General features: G+C 28.1%; 1 protein-coding gene across 3 annotated transcripts in view; it reads left to right on the forward strand.

Moving 5' to 3' along the window:
- The window catches only part of LOC132929781 (protein rhomboid-like), a 95022-nt gene extending 78576 nt beyond the window's left edge, over positions 1–16446 (forward strand). For all 3 annotated transcript variants that reach the window (XM_060995343.1, XM_060995342.1, XM_060995344.1), the window contains 7 exons: positions 9162–9274; positions 10032–10149; positions 14171–14340; positions 14505–14617; positions 14745–14845; positions 15257–15311; positions 15882–16446. In XM_060995343.1, coding sequence (XP_060851326.1) covers positions 9162–9274; positions 10032–10149; positions 14171–14340; positions 14505–14617; positions 14745–14845; positions 15257–15311; positions 15882–16123 — 912 coding nt within the window. In that variant the 3' untranslated portion in view covers positions 16124–16446. The remainder of the gene's footprint in view (positions 1–9161; positions 9275–10031; positions 10150–14170; positions 14341–14504; positions 14618–14744; positions 14846–15256; positions 15312–15881) is intronic.
- Positions 16447–18406: the final 1960 nt, after the last annotated feature.

Genomic DNA, 18406 nt, shown 5'->3' on the forward strand with positions numbered 1-18406 from the left:
TTTCCTATATATAATAATGAGACCCATATGTGGTTATATAAAAAATACTATTATAAATTAATGCAGTCTAAAAAAATTATTTATTATAGAAATTATTAACTATAGAAATTAGCATAGGTAGTGCAATAATTTTAGTTTGTTTTTTTACTTCTTTTACATAAAAAATAATACATTTTAATCTTATTAACAAGTAGGCAGTATTTATATTTATAATTAGGACATTAACTATGTTAACATTTTTAAAATTATACTTTTAAATAGATTTTGTTACAATACTATTTTAATAGTATAGGTGCACGAGTTCGTTTAAGTCCCTAATTATTATTTTTAGTTATAATATTTAGATTACAGTACTTAAATTGATTAATAAAACGTTTTACTGGACTTTAACGTACAATGAAAACACGATTCAGTTGATAAACACAATAATGTATAATGCAATAATTATTTTAGTTTGATAAATGATAAGGTTTATTTATACTTTATCCACTTTTCATTTAGATAGTAAATACCTATGCGCTGAATATCCCAAACCGATAGTTAAATATAAAAAAACAATTAAAGTTAAACCTTAGACGATTAGATTATACAGAAAATAGTATACAAAATATTAGACATGAATCAATTTTGTTGTCTATAAACATCAATATGTATTGATTTATACTGGATATATATGTGTAAACTATGCCTATTACCTATATTAAGTATATGTATAATGTATCATATTATGTAACATCAATAAATACTTCAACGCGTTTTAAATAAGGTCCTACACATACTTAAAAATGTACTGTTTAATTAAATTAAAATATTTATGTTATTTTTTAATATTTGTTCGTTTTTAATTTAAATATTTTTTTTATTATTTAATTGTATTTATTTAGATTAAATTATAGTTGTCCATTAGCAATTCATAAATATTTTTATAAAGGCATTGTATTTACAATTTATTTTTAAATTAAAAATCTGTACGTCAATCGAATTTTGTATCGTTGGGAAATATCACTGAATAAGTGAATATATATGAATAGTTTCTGCAAACCGGAAAAAAAACAATAAATAATAAAATGAGTGATAACATTTTATTATTATGAATTTAAAATTTCATTTAACGTAAATCAGCCAAACTATCAGATTTATCAGAATTATACCTTCCCCTGGAGTCCTTTGATTAATCGGGGTGAATTTTCAATTATAACTAATAGTAAAAGGTGCTGTTCATAAGAAAATAGTCTAATCGCGACAATCGTTATAGGTATAAAAGTAATGAAACGTTTCTTTTATAATAATATATGAGATATTATAATACTATATAATATAGGGCATACACCTTAATAATTTATACTAGCTATGTCGAGTTTATGGATAAAATGTTGTTTTCGTAAATATTCAACTAAATCGTTATTGACACGCAACTACTTAACAAAACACAGGAATATAAATATGCAGTTTTAAAAATCAATATTCATTTAAAAAGATTTTTATAATACGTTTTTAAAATAATTTGTATTGTGATTAATAATAAAAAACACCAATGAATAAATTATAATTTAATTTATTTATGATAATTGATTATACTTACTTATAGTGAAAAAGTATAAAATGATGATCTATATAATATTGACTATATTATACTATATTATACTAATACTATTATATTATATTATACTAGCCAATAGATATAATCAAACTTAGATTTTATTTCTTACAAATATAATACCTTATGTTGACAATAATGAATAATGTTTTCTATAGTCTTTCACTGTAAACATAAATTATAAATAAAATAAAAGCTTTAAATTAGTTAGGTTCAGTGGCATAGAATATTCCGTTAGAGCTTTAAATATAAATCGATACATTTTTAACAGTTAAGTAATTTAGTGTTATAAACTGTCATTTTGAAAAATATCTATAAATATAACGATTTCAGTGGCCAATGGCATTATAGATTATGGTTTATATAATATAAATTCATTGTGGTAGGTATAGATAGTCATTATTTTCTACAAGATGACAACATTTAACTTATTCGATTACTCAGAACCTATTTACAGTACCGGATACCTATTTCATAATCATATCCTATATGAATTCATGAATTCATTACACTCAGGCATTAAAGAAAAAATTAAAACCAAAAAAATGTTAATCGATTTAGAACGTGAGTATGAAGACATCAGAAACCCAATTGACGTTTTCGATACCCAGCTATTATCAAGTAACCAAAGGGGTCTCAACGAGATGATCGATTACTTCGGTCTGTGTATATGTGTGTAGTTTTTGAGAGCTTCTGCATCCCACGTACAGCATAATATACGTATATTGGCTTGGTCGGTGGTCTGAGATGGGTTGGAATAAAAAAAATTGTTTTTTTCCTCTTATACGCATTCAATAAAATTAATAAACCAAATTAAACCATTATGTTGCTGCTAAGAGTTTTTGTGAATACGATAACAATTTAATTAATATTGTTAAATTAAACGACATAAGTACATAACCAATAAACCCATAGTACTATTACAATATACATATAAAAACATAATAATATAAGTTGTATTAGTGTAATAAACTCGTAACATCACTTTCATTTCAATATCAAAAATATAATAACGATTTACTTTCAGCTCGTCTACCTAATTTTTTAAAACGACTCTCATTAAAACATTTGACGATTGACGTTTATGACGAAATATTAAAAAATAACATCGCACATATCGCAAATTCGTATTATTGTACGCATTAGTCACTACGGCGAATAACAACAGTTATAACTTGTACCTATTAGAGCGTATAATAATATCATATCATATATTTATATATAATATAATATACGTATATGGTGTACGCGATGTGTATTGTATACGAGTAGGCACCTAACATATTATACATACGGATCCGTATTTCGGTCGTATGTGTATATTTTTTGTTGTGCAAAATCTTATCATCGATTTACACGTGTGTTGCGCGAGCGGTAGACCGGAATTGCGGCGGCGAGACGTGCCGCCGGTGGCTGGCCGTACGCGGTCAAACGATGAGTAATACTACACGGCGCGCGCGTATCTCGCGGTAGGAGTACACACACACACACACACACACAACATAATAATACTCTATACACACTCACGGCACATATTATTATATATGTATATGTATATATATATAAATATTATAATTTAGTGACGTATTTATACGTATATATATACGTATAAGACGTCCCCAGACAGGTCTCTGTCGCGGTGCGGAGGAGAACCGTGAGAAATACGCCTTCGCATACGGGGCGGGCGCGATAGACGCACGCGAATCAAACCGTGTTTATAGCTAGATACTTAATAAAGTCGGCGGCGAGCGCCTTGTCTCGTGGCGTGTGTGTGTGTGTGTGTGTGGTGGGCAGCTATACGTCGACGACGTAGGACGGCTGTTTTAGAGGTGCATATGTGTATAATATATAATAATAATATAATATCCGTCTGCGCGCCGCGTGGGCGTCTTCGTCGTCGTCGTCGTCGCACAGAGATGAGATAGGTGCAGCGTGCACCGTCCCTGCAGTGCGCGCATCAGTGTGTGTGTGTGTGTGTGTGTATGTGTGTGACTCGTGCGCGTTAAGCGTTAAGCGCTCGCCTCCCGCAGCGGGGCTATAATAATATTATATATTATAGAGCCGTCCGTAATAAAATACATAGGTATATGTACCCATAATATATATCTATCGGGGCAGAAATAATAACGGCGACAACAATAATAAGGCACACGGCATAAGCGATGAGGAGACACGCAGAGAGAGAGAGACAGAGTGAGCGAGACAGAGTATAGATATACATTATTATATGACGAAACACCGGGGTGTGTGTGCGAGTGTATAATGAAGTTATGTAAAAATAAAAATAATAAAAAATAATAAATAAAAAATGATATATCATGTATACCCATAATCTTGAGTACATACATACATAGTATATATATATATATATATATATATATGATGATGATGATGATATTGTGTACAATACGTAGATAAATAACGCGTGTGGGGAAGCGCCACGCGGACACAGTGCCACACACGGAGCGCGGGTCGTTTGCGGGTCCCACGGCGGCGGCGGTGGTGGCGCTACAGGACGCGCGCGCCGGTCGGACGTTCGTCCGGGCGGAAGCTGTTCGATATAATTCTATTATTCCATATTCTATATATATATGACTATGGTATTGTGTGTAGTATAATAGTCTCTGCGATAGGTACACCACTGTGTGCGATAGTATTGCGTATACGGGGTACGTGGTTAAGCGGTGGCAACAGCCACGGGGCGCGTATTAGGTTACCGTGACTGAAACGTAACAGAGTTGATATCACGCGCGTTTAGGACGTTAATTGTGAATTTCGAAAAGGGCCCGTTTCGAGTTTTTTGTTTTCATTAAAATTGACTGCCTCTTTTTCCGTGTATACGTCATAGGTATAGAAAAATATTTTGTGATCGTAAAGAACTCATATATATTTAATTCAACGCTAAATTCACCAATGTCCTTGGATAAATCCCGAAAAAGATTCGTCTTAGAAGACTTTATAGATCGTTTTTTCAATCACATTTTCTTTCGAAAATATTATTTTGCATGGAAATATCGTTACAAATAGTTGATACTTTTAGATAACAAATTACTAAATAAGGTTAAATGTTTCGACGGAAAATTAGAGTTTTGTGTTTCCAGAAAATTTTTAATATTTAGGTATAATATATTAATATGATCATTTTTGAAAATACACAAATCCAATATTATACAAGTTATAACAATTATGAATAGTGTTCATTATTTCAAGTAATATGTTTATTATATGTTATACGTAACTAAAATGAAAAATATATTTTTTTTTTTTATTAAAACGTTCAAATTTAAATTTAAATAAAATAATACTTGTTATACTATAACAATTTGTGTTACTATATATATTTTATACACACGTGATTTATCAAACTTGGTTACGTTTATAGTTACTAAAATATAGCCCGGATCAAGTTATGGTATCAGGTATGTACCAATATGGGGTAAATGTAGGCACACGATATCGCCAAAAATGTACCTATAGTAAAAATATATAATAATAACAATAATATTCTACTTAGGTAAAATAAATAACAACAATTATATTTTTAACGTTTATTTGTACGTGTGTGGATTATTTCTGGCCTGTCGACTGCCAGTTTGTCTAAGTTGTCGACTGCCAGTCGTTTGCCAGTTCCGTTTTCGGTACACGCGACATTCGCTCACGTGTCGTGTGCCGTTCGAACGTTGAAAATACAAAACAAAAAGAAGAAAAAAATCAATAATAAAACGACGCGCGACTTTGTCGTTTTGATTTGCCCACCACCGCCGCCACCGCTACTATCACTGCCGACGCCACCGATAAATCCGATAGAAGACGCGCCAAATCTATTATTCAGCTCGACGGCTTATGTATATAGAGCTTATACATGGTTTATGTCTATTCATCCGCTGCACATACACGCGTAACATCTTTGATTCTCAACTTCTGTAGACACGCTGTAACACCTGTATATTTTTTGTCTATATACAATTCCGTGGTCGCATATACACTGCTATTAATCTATATTATATTATATGTTTTATACATATTATACATATTTCAAGTCTCACTAGCTTATAAAAAATAAAAAGAACCATCGTATTTTTAAACTTATAGAGTATAGACTTTGAGTAACGAAAAATATTTCTCTAGTCAAACCATTCGATTATTTCGGATGCGAGACACCGTTAACAATTCGAAATATGTCATTAAATGTTACATTTTCCTGTTTGGCTATTTCCGTACTAGACACTAATTGCTCATCGTCTAATCTTCAACTCCAAAAATAACCCAAAATTGTTGCAGACATATCATAAAATAGATTCTAATTTTTGTCTAATTTATTTTCAAAAAAAACAATGTTTATTTTTTTAATTACATACTCCCAATTATAAGTTACTTATACTCGTGTGTACAAAGTATACAGTAGAATACATCTTCTGCAATACCTATAGGTATATGCGTACATTTTATAATATACAAATATCATGAAGCACGGTCCACTACTACATATTTTACATAATATTACATTTTAGAGTATTATAGCTTTATTATATTCAGCCATCTTTGTATACTGGGTGTGACAAATTGAAGTCGACGGGAAAATACACTAATTAACGTACCTATAGGCTATAGGTACAAGAAGGGTTACGTCATTAGCCGATCTAGTCGTAATCGTTCAAGTGAATAATAAGAATAATGAGAACGATGAAAAAATATGTTGTTCACCATAGAGACTTTTAGCGTTTTTAACTAGAGGATGTACCCATGACCGTCCGTGACACCGACCTGCCTGAGATGAGAGAGTGGATTCGGTATTACACAATTCGCTGTAAACAGTAATTAGAAATTTTGTTTTTCTTACCGATGATAATTCGTGAGTTTTTCCCAGGAGCATTTTTTTTTTCAAGCATATTGCCAATCAAGCGCAGCGGAGTCTAATTAAAAAATATTTTTGTTAATATAAATACGAAGACAAAACTTATGAATTACCTACGCTACGACTATACACGATGGATGGACCGAGCGTAAAATTAAATTACTAAAACTCGAGTTCTTTAATGTATATCTACTTGAATTTCGTATGAAACATTTTTATTATTCAAAGACTAAATATTTAAACAAACGGTATAGATGTTTTGAATAACGGTACTATTTGTTTGTAAATTGATATCAAGTATTAAATGAGTGTGATTTAATTATAAGGTTTTATATAGATGTCTTTATTTAACAACAAATAATTAACTTCGGTCCACGAGAACATAAAAAATTACAACGCCGGAGTTATTAGCGCATACTTGAGGAGTGGCGGCAATTGAAGGCGCTCCTTATTAATAAGAATTTATGAAATTACGATCTCCGGTTCTCACAACTCACAAGACATAAACCTATTATACAATTTTATAGTACCTATCTATGACAATATTTATGGATTATTTTTTCCATTTCAAATGTCACTTCATCGACGAGGGTTTAATTTAATACGCTTATTATTTATTATTTATTACTCATTGGCCAGTCATTGCTTATTACTTATCCAGGGATTGAAATAACAAAATAGTTAATTTGTAACCTCTAAATCATTTATAACACTATATGCCCATATATGGTATTTACTATATTACTATATATATATATATTATATATATCATACAAGTAAATAGTTTAAATACATGACATTTTTGGAAAATTATAATGATTAGTTCTATAGATATCTGTCGACTGTTATCAATAATGTTTAAACACATTTGAGTCGCTTAGGCAACAACAAAAAAAAAAATTGTAAAACGTTGTTTTTATTGCACAAGTAGATGGTACGATTGAACTATTCTATACCAAACTAAATATTTTAGATAAAATATAATTTATTTTTTGGTGAAACAACAGATAAATTTTCAAAAATGTTATCAATAAAGACGATTATTTGATGACAGATTTGATTTTTACAACTTACCTCTTGAAGTAAATGTTATATAATCTAAGGGGAAAGTCTTTTAAGTGGTTTCGGGAAAAGGGTTGAGTCCCCAAAGTCCTTCCACACTTAAAGCCTAACTTTTTTCATATTATAAAAGCGTGAAATTTACTTGTTATCGTATCTATTATACGTAGAGAACTATATATCCTCTCGCCTTTGTGATTTGTGATACTCGGGTTTCTTACTATTTGTGTAATAAAAATATTAATATTAAAAAATGCTATTAGAGCTCAATAATATGGTTTAGGTATAATTGAGAACCGTTGTTTATTTTACACTAGTAGCTGGTTTTATTTTTTCAACTATTCGTTTATATACTTATTACTTTATAGTTATAGTTGCATTCTCTCTCGACATTCCTAAACTAGGTACATACTACATATTATATTCTTAATCGAACCGACAACGGAAATATTTCCATAACTTGGTCGTAATTCATCTAGGGAATCCAGAGAATAATAAGTGTCCTATATAAAATACATACACGCACACGAACATTTTTGTATTTATCTCTCTTTTGGCAAGATGGCCCTCATTTCATATGCGACTCATAGCCTGGACAATCGTGCCGAAACGCTTTTGTCTTTTCCTTCTTCAGCTCTACCGTTCAGTTCAAGGCACTACAGTGAATTCTTAATAAAAAAAAACTTCAACTGGCGCCGGGAACATAGCCAGCGGATTGCTTTTATGTATGTTAAAAGGCATTTTGAATAATATTAATAACAATAAAAATACAATGCTCTATATATTATAATAATATCATATCAACGTTTATCTCATTACATAAAAGATGTTTAACTATCACTTAGAAATTAGAATACATTATAGTTAAAAACGTGTGAACCGTTATGATGTGGAAGAAAGATGAATACACTATCTTAGATTGAATGTCAATTGTGTACATTATTAATGTGTATAATTTAAGTAACTTATTTATTCGTGATTATAACTTATATGCGTATATGATAAAAAATGAAAACAGTTTCGTTCTAAAAAATATTATTCTAATCTAGTATAATTAATTCAGTACTAATTTTCACATTTAAAATACAATCATCTAATATACCTACTTAAAAATATTAATGGTTGTTGGCGTATTATTTTATCATTTTTAGTCGTCGATATATATTTTATTCGTTTTACTATTTTTCTCCTAACACATTTCAATGAATATTTTAATTTTACAAAAAAATACCATTTACGCATTTTTTACATTTAATTAGATGATTTGTGAGAACTATATAAATAACATTATTTTGTTTTTATTTTTGAACATTTTATATTATTAAAATTACATAAATATTTATATTTTAATCGTTTGATGTGTTTATTGTTAGAGATTAGAATTAATAACAGTAAAGTGATCTAAAAATTAAGATAATACCAAAAGCTGCATATTGTCTTACATGAAATAAAAAAGAATATTTTTCCTTATACGTTCGTTAAAATATTGCATTAAATAAGTACAATAATATCACTTTATTATTTAGGTCAAATATTTAATTATACAATTAAATACATAAATTCATAGTACACTAAACGATACAAATTAATTTAAAGACGTATTGTTTACCACGGAAACAGCAGATGTACTCATTAAAATATTTGTTGTAGATGTCCGGCAAAAGGAGACGGAGTTTTAAATGTGCCATTCATCACAGGGACAAAGAAGTTAACAGCGAAAACGATTTTCATATTATATTTCAAGAACCAACGTTACGTCAAAAGTAAGTTCATAGATTTACAATTTATCCAAGTGTAAAAATTTGAAATTATGATATTATTACTTGTTAGTTGTTAGATATTTTGGGAATGTAACGCCTGATTTTTTTTTATTTAAACTTCTAAGAATTGTTTATATTTAGTACCATGTATATATATATATATATATTAATTGCCCTTGACCAATAATTTGCACAATTTATTATAGCAGTATCAAGTTAAAAGAAATAAAAAAATGTTTTAAATTAATAGACCTTTTAAAATCGCTATAAAATAATTTTGCCTACTTGGTTGTCGTTATCGGTAATATCTTTGTATTGTTAGTAATTTATAATACCATATTATCATATAAATGTGTTTTATTTTAAATATAATTATTAATTAGCAAAAATAACTCTTATGTTCTCAGGAAAATTGAAATTGAAATCATCTAAGTTAACGATTTACGTTGGTTCATTATTTTATTATTATAATTAAACACGAACGTACTATTAACTACAGTTGACCTTAAAACCTAACCGCCGTAAATTTAATACATTTCTAATCCAAAGTTTACTAGATCATGATAAACCGTCGACTATTTAATTGAATTATTTTCCGTTACTAAATTGTTTCCATTCTTCGAAATCTATGTCACACCGATGACTTTTGCGTTATCATCGATAATGATTATTATTTCTGTTGTCTTTTGAGTTTTTAGTTTATTTTATTTTATAATATGTATATGATCTAAAAGTATTTATGTTATATTTTTTGTTACAGAATGGTACGTCTTGTGGCAGAGGAGTTCTTGACGGACGAAAGAGATAGGAAATATTATGCGGACAATTATCGCTGTTGCCCACCACCACTCTTTATACTACTCATTACAATTTTTGAGGTAAGTTTAAAATAAAATCCATTTACTATAGTTATAAATATTTGTAATGCATCATATGCAGTGACAAACCAGGAATTAGTCATGCTGTGAAAGGGAGGAGGGGGTAAATTAATCTAGTGTGAAAGCACAAACACAATGTGTATAGATATACTACAAAGAACCACGTTTACAGCGTAATTAAATTAAATAATAAAACACAATGTATATGCACCGCGGTATAGGTTGATAAAAAAATACCATGGGTGAACCTTAACACACACAATAAATGTATATATTATATAAAGTTAAGTAAAACTGTCGAAAAACTGAACTGGGTATAGATCGATTTATTTTGAATATTTCAAAAGTATACAATTTTACTAGCTGCTAGCTGCTGCAACAGCTATAGAAAAATAATAAAGTATAGTAAATAAAATAGTATAACATTGTATAATATATTATACTTACTACCCACTCGTCGTGAAAACTAAATATTACTTGTATATAATATTCAGAAAAGTATTAGTATATTACAACTAATAAAACATAAGTATTATTTTTATCATTTTTGCGAAGATAATGGTAAAACATATTATTGTACGTCATTAAAATAGTATATAATAACAAGTAACCATCATTAATGATTTCTGATGTTTACCTTATACCTATATATGTAGTTACTAGACACCATGTGGCACGTGGCTTAGATGTATAGAGAGTAAAAGTAAAGAAGGAAAAAGAAATTGTAACAGATGTCAAACGCGAGTTAAATTATACCCTCGGGGGCTAAACGAGACCCAGGCTATTTCCTATTTTCAGAAAACCATTTACTGTTTACAGCTGTCTACCTTTCTAAAAAGGCATAATCCCCTCTGGATTTTTCGAGTGATTAATTCCTTTCATAGTCATATATTGTGCAGCTTGCAATATCTAATACGTATATATTATATTCAAAATTTCATGCAAAATAACGCAATTCCACATAACTCTATACTGGTTGTATTTGTATAGAAAGAAAACTCAATGAACAAAAAGTGTATTATTGATATTGTGGTTAGTAATTTTTTAAAACTGCAAATACATACTTAGAAACGTATCTATCCAAAACGTCGATGAGAATTATTTTATTAGTTTTTTCGTTTCATTATATAATATAATACATATATAATATTTATAGTATATATGCATTACTGATATACATAGATAATACATTTAAGTAATTTAACTATTACAATATATTTAACTGTAAATTATAATTACACGTGCCATATAGCTATCGATTTAGTTTAAATAATACAACTTTTATAACTATAATTAATATTATATGTACTAATATATATATATATATATATAGTTATTCTGATAATAATAATTTGTAGTTTACTATAACATCAATTACAACATTCATATCAAACACTAAATGCATATTAGGTATATAATAAAAAGAAAATGTAAGTAATATTTTATATTATTATACATGAAAATAATGAAACATACAAGTAAAATTATAAAACTGTTTACGATTTGTAGTAAATATTTCCTTCTAAAACACACATCACTAAACGTACCAGTAATCTATATTATTTAAAATCCAGTATTACGTAATGTGAATATATACTGTCTATTTTTGTGTGTCGTAAAAGTACTATAATACACCCACAAGAAACGTAATGCCGGAAATCGAAACGTCTGTAAATCAAAAGAGACATGTGCTCTTATTCTGTCTGGGATTTGTCCCAAAAAAAAATAACTTCATTTATATTATATATTTTACATATGCTGTGCGTTTTAAAATAACACCATGTTTGGGTACAATAGAATATCTTAAAATGTTTCATTTTTGAATTAAATGTTTGTATTCAAATGATTTTTACGGTAGGGTAAACCCAGCTAGTACTATATTATGTAATAAATATTTATACACTTCAAGGTATGTATCTACCTCGTTTAACGATGTAAATTATTTGGTAATTAAATATTATCCGAATAAATATATCATAAAATATTAAATATAAACTATATGTTCTTCAACTTTTAACATAGTAACTTACATTTGACACATTCAAGTGAAACCACGGTGGACAAAAGAAAAATACAAAACCTATATTTATATAAGTACCTACTACAATAAGTTATAACGCCTTCAGAAACTTGGCACATTTAAAACGCTTAGGGTTAACATCTCACTTCCTTATGAACTCCGTTTCCTGTGTATTTATAATAGAACGAATTAAGTTTAAATATACATTTTCTTAATAGGTACAAGAACATTTTATAATGTATAACCAGAAAAAAAGGATATACAACTTACACAATTAACAGTTAAAATAGTCATTTTTACAATTGCGACCAAATTAAATGTTTAATCTGTTCGAAAAGTGATTTTTAAATTATTAATTATTTTGATACATAATTATCCAAAATATATTTTAGGGTAACAAATCAAAAAAATTTACGGTAGGCATAATTATAACCAAGTCAAAATTCTAGAGGGAGGATACCATATGGTTTTAACAAAAAATCATACAAAAAACTGTACAAAACTTTTTCATCAGTAAACTTTTAAAACTGTTAATAATTGCAGCCTGCAGGGGGGATGTTAAATTGTTGTTACATTTTTACCTATATAGGAAACTAAACTCATTAACATCTCTTAATGCGCCCGCTCGATTATGATAAATACATTTAATTATATAGAAAACTTCAGCGTACCTATACTTATTTATACTCGTAATCTGTAGAAAACAAAAGTACCTAACTATAAATTAGACTTAATATTGGCAATTCGTTGTTGTTGGCAAATTTAGTTTTCGAAATATATGTACAACGTGCTTAAATTAATTATTGTAGGTGTATATTATTTTTATTTTTATTTTTATTATATTAATAAATATAATCTTTTAAATACCGGCAGTTTCAATAAAGTGAAGACATATTATCAATTCTTAGGTATAAACATTTACAAATTCATTGCAGGTATAAACAATTAATTAGTTTTATTCTTATACTTAAGTTCTTTAAAAAAAAAAATCTAATTTAGGTTAATTTGACTTAGATTCATTATATTTTGGATTTTTTATTTTCACATATAACATAACGCTTAACTGAACACATTATAAATCAATCGAATATAATTTTTAATTTATATTCAAAGATGATAATTTGTTCATCATAAATATTGTTGTTATTTTTGTACATAAATATAAAATAATTTGGCAAGAGTAATATTACATTTTGTTATGTAATAAAGGATGAATAATGACATAATTTTCAATTCGCTTCCACAGTTTTCAATGAATAAATTGAGATAACATAATATGAATAAAAATAGAAAAATGAATCTATATATTTAAAACAAAAAAAAAATATATTAAAGGAAGTAATAATAATATAGGTAATTATTTAAATTAATATTTCAATAAAAACTTATAATTTATTTTGTTAATTTTTTTTATTTTTATATTAAAAACAAAAAAATAGATTTACTTATAATTTTACAATTTAATCATAGAAACTATATGGATAATGGATAATATTTATCTATAAAATATTAATTTAGAATAATAATTACATAACATTTTATTTTCTAAGTTGATAACAGCATTTTTAAGTTTAAAGGTTTAGGTCGATTTTGAAGGTCAAAATATTAGTGTCTATAATATATTATTTTCAATTAACAAATGAATAGTGCACCAATAGTGGTGGATTTGGGTCCAAACCTCCACCTATTGCACCACAGTAAAAAAATATTAATTAAAATTTATTTATTTAATTAACCTAGATAATAATAGTAAATAATAGCTAGTATGTATTAAAATAATTTACATTATGTAATATTTATCAGCATGTTGATAATAATATTAAAAATTTAATGGAGATAAATTTCTTGGTTGTATTTGTTAGTTGTCACTTGTCACACCTCCTTAAAAATCCTGATTACGTTACTGGTACAAATAGTGTGTATTGTTTTCCACATAATATTTAATGTATAGTATTTAATTGTGTATTACAATCTTCATGGTATTTTTGTTCACTGTTTTAGTTGGGAACATATCTATATTACTACTCTCTAACTTTGGGTTCTACACCTGCTCCCGGTGACATATGGGCATCAGTCGCCGCTCCTGTGCCAATGGACAGCGTGTTCATATATAGACCTGACAAACGACAACAATTATGGAGATTTATGTTGTACATGTTCTTACATGTTGGGTAAGTGTTAAAGTTTTACGTTAAAAATGTTATTTTAGATACGAATAATTAATATAACGTATTACCTATTAACTATTACGAATCGAATATTTATACCTACCTATATATTTTATTTTAATTTATATCATATTATAAGTTTTTAAACTGTAATTATTATTTTTTAGTTGGGTCCATCTAATATTCAATTTGACCGTTCAATTGCTTGTGGGTCTTCCATTAGAAATGGTGCATGGTTCGCTCCGAATAGGGGTTGTATACATGGCTGGTGTGTTAGCAGGTATATATTTAACTTAAAGAGCTTCGTGTAATGTATATTTTATTTATTTAATAGAATATCATAGAACGTTTACAAAAAATAGGAACAAATAATTAAATTTAGTTTAATCATCGATATTTTGTTCTAGGTTCCTTGGGTACGTCAGTTTTTGACAGTAACGTGTATCTCGTTGGTGCGTCAGGTGGAGTATACGCTCTACTGGCTGCTCATTTAGCTAACGTTATGTTGGTAAGAAAAATTATTTTATTGATCTCAAGACTTATTCAATAAAAATATATTAAATACTTAAAAAAAACATGCAAAAATGTACCGAAAATTAACTGATAATTTAATGTAGTGTTGTAAATACAATATTCCATTTTACCATATATTATAGATATATAATATTACACCCTATGTCTAATTATCACCTTTTTAGTACATATATTAAATAGAAATTAAGTATTATTCATGAGAATGAATATTTTTTATTTTTTATAAATAAACAATTTAATATTACATACAAATAAAAAGGATAATTTCTACGTATCTATACCTAAAAATTTAAAAATTGTGTTACGTAAATAAATACTAAAACTCAGTAATTCGGTTATTTTTTATTGTTACGATGAATAAATCTAATCGTTTTTCTTTTTTTAGAATTATAACAACATGGAATTCGGTGTGTTTCGGTTGCTTGGCATACTATTCATCGGTAAGTAACTTATATGTGATACAGATAAATAGTCAAAATGGATAAAAATTAAAAATAATTTTTAAATTAGTTGATTGAGAAAAATTATTGCGTTTATAATTTTGGCCGATGGTTAATCTTTCGCATGTTTTAGTACATATTTGAGTATTTTGGAAACCACATTTGAAATTTTATTAAAATATAATGTTATTAAATCATCAAAATAATTTATGTTTAAAAAAAAAATAGTTCAATTTCTTAAGAATGGAATAAGTACAACAAGATGATATTAAAATAAAATGGATTAAGTATACGCTTATACTTACCTATATACAACTTAACCGTTGATATAATAAATTTAGAAATAAAAATTTAAAGCCCAATAATTTTATATAAATAATATATATAATATACAATGAAACCTCTATGAATATCGACACTCGATCGCTAAAACTTTGCCTACTATAATCGGAGGTGTACAAAATATATAGGTTTTACCACCAGCCAACCTCTCCCCGTCACCTCTCGGACGTTGACAAAATATCTAACCTAACCTTAGTAACCTTACTATTTTTTTCTTTTTATTCACAGCCAGCGTGGACGTCGGCTTCGCCGTGTACTGCCGTTACGCCTTTGAACCATCGTCGAACGCTCCGCCCGTGAGCTACGTCGCCCACATAGCCGGCGCGCTGGCCGGTCTCACCATTGGTTTGCTGGTATTGAAAAACTTCGAGCAAAAGCTCCACGAGCAACTTATATGGTGGTTTGCGCTCGGCGTATACGCCATTTGTACACTGTTCGCGGTCGCTTACAACCTGAGCCATCCCTGTTGAGGAAACCGATCTACACACGACCTACTTATATATGCATATATATTATGTGTGTGTGTGTGTGACGATGGAAACGGTGAAGCAGTCCAAAGTTATGACCGAGAAACGCATATTATTTAAGCTGGGCGCCGTCTCGTCGCCGATCTATAAATGATGCATATTATTATTTTATTCTTCCGCGTGTAAAAATCTATTCGTACTGTCCAATTTTGTTCGTTTTTTTTCATTATTATTATTATTATTATTATTATTATTATTTGTTTTCCTCACCTCGTTTGTATTTAATTATTTATATCATGATATATTATTATATAATATATATATTATATTGTGTCTGTGATTTTTTCACCCAAGTTTACAATCATCGTTTTTGTTCATTCGAAGTGCACGACTAGTAAAATATTAGAATTCTAGGCAATTATAATATTCATCATATTATTATGTTATAGACACGTCTTGCGAAATACGCACAATTCTGCATTTTTCAGTTTGTCCGAAAATACAAAGTACGACATAATTGGTTGGGGGAGGGGTAGACACTGTTACAATAAATTATTAATGTAATAAATTTAGTTTTTTTTTCGCTGTAATAAAAATTAATATTAATTTTTGCATACATAGAGTATGAAACTTAAAAAAAAACACAGACATTTAAATTGTAAATATTTATTTTAATTTAATCGTTTTTTTTTTTTTAATGCTTTATTACATTCACTGCCAGTTTAGATTTAATCGGTGGTTAGTTTGAGTTTAAATCTCTTGAGTTAAAGTTCCAAAAATACAGCCCAAAGTTTGGTGAGTACAAATTGGCTGTGATGTTTATTTTTCAAACAGACAAACATTTTCCTTAACTATAGTTCCTCTGTACCACATAAAACAAAATTGCTCAACAGTGTAAATTTACTAGGCAGTTAGTATAATCTGTATGAACACAAAATAAAACAACAAATAATTGTATTGTTCGTATTAAAAAAAAGGATAGTTATAGTTATAAAAATAAAATGAAAATATTTTAGTTTGTATATAAGAAAAATATTGATTCTTGTCATAACACAAATCTAGTCATAATTATATCTATTTTTACTATATTATATAATGAATATATATTAAAAGAAAAAAATGTTTTAAAATATTAATTTAGATACTGCTTTATGTTTAATGTATGTATAATTTTATGTTACAAATTTTAAATAAAAACATGTTTGACTTTACAATTGCATGTGTCTGTATAAGTTATAGTTTGTGTAATAATTAAAGTTATTTATTTATTTTTAATAGAGTAAAAAAATAAAAACAGTATTAATAACTATTATTGATTTACTACATTTTGTTCTCTCATATTTCCAACATACAAACACAAATAAACTTTTGTAACGTGGCCAGACATATAGTCATACGATATACAAATTTGTGTGAATATTTGTAAATATCTTAACATTGAAAATTGAATGAATATAAAAATATATAGGTATGTAAATAGCATTGATATGAAAAAAAGAACCAGAACACATTATCCTCAAATTACTAAAACAGGCAACAAGTTCGGTTCTTGTTATTAGCACATTTTAAAGAAAAAATGGCAATTTATGTTTATACTTTTGACTCATTGTTAAAAAGACTAGAATATATTTAAGAATAGGAGGATTAACGAGGATAAACACATCCTATCCAGTGGCGTATCCAGGATTTATTTTATGAGGGTGTTTTAAAATTATATACTTATTGTAGGGGGTGGGTCTCTACCCCCCACACCACCGTATTACATTAACAAATACCATGTATTGATATAAATTATTATATTAAGACAGTATGTGTAAGATCTACAAATTGTATAAAACTTTTATAATTTAACTAAAATAATAACTTTTATATTCTAAATCACATAAAATAAATAATACACTATATAACACTAAACCAACAACTTCAACCTATAATATTTAAAAAAATATGAAATTGAATAAAATGAATATAATGATACACATATTATGATTACCTATTTAAATTATAAGCGACGGCATTGGAGAGCAAATTTATCAAAAACCTCTACTGTAGATTTGCAATTCAGCCTGTTTTCTCCAACGTTATTTTAAATAACTTTTGAGTCTACGGAGAGTTGAAAAGAAGCGTTAACTCTTAGATGTAGTGACAAAGGTCGTTGTCAATATGACCAACAGCTTGTGAATTGTAAAAAAAATAAAATAATAGAACTAAAATTATAAATGATTATTTCTTGCACTTCGTGAGCAAGTGTGGAGTTTGATCAAATAAAACAAAATACAGCCGATG

This window comes from Rhopalosiphum padi, chromosome 4 (assembly GCF_020882245.1).
Source record: "Rhopalosiphum padi isolate XX-2018 chromosome 4, ASM2088224v1, whole genome shotgun sequence".
Classification (NCBI taxonomy): domain Eukaryota; kingdom Metazoa; phylum Arthropoda; class Insecta; order Hemiptera; family Aphididae; genus Rhopalosiphum; species Rhopalosiphum padi.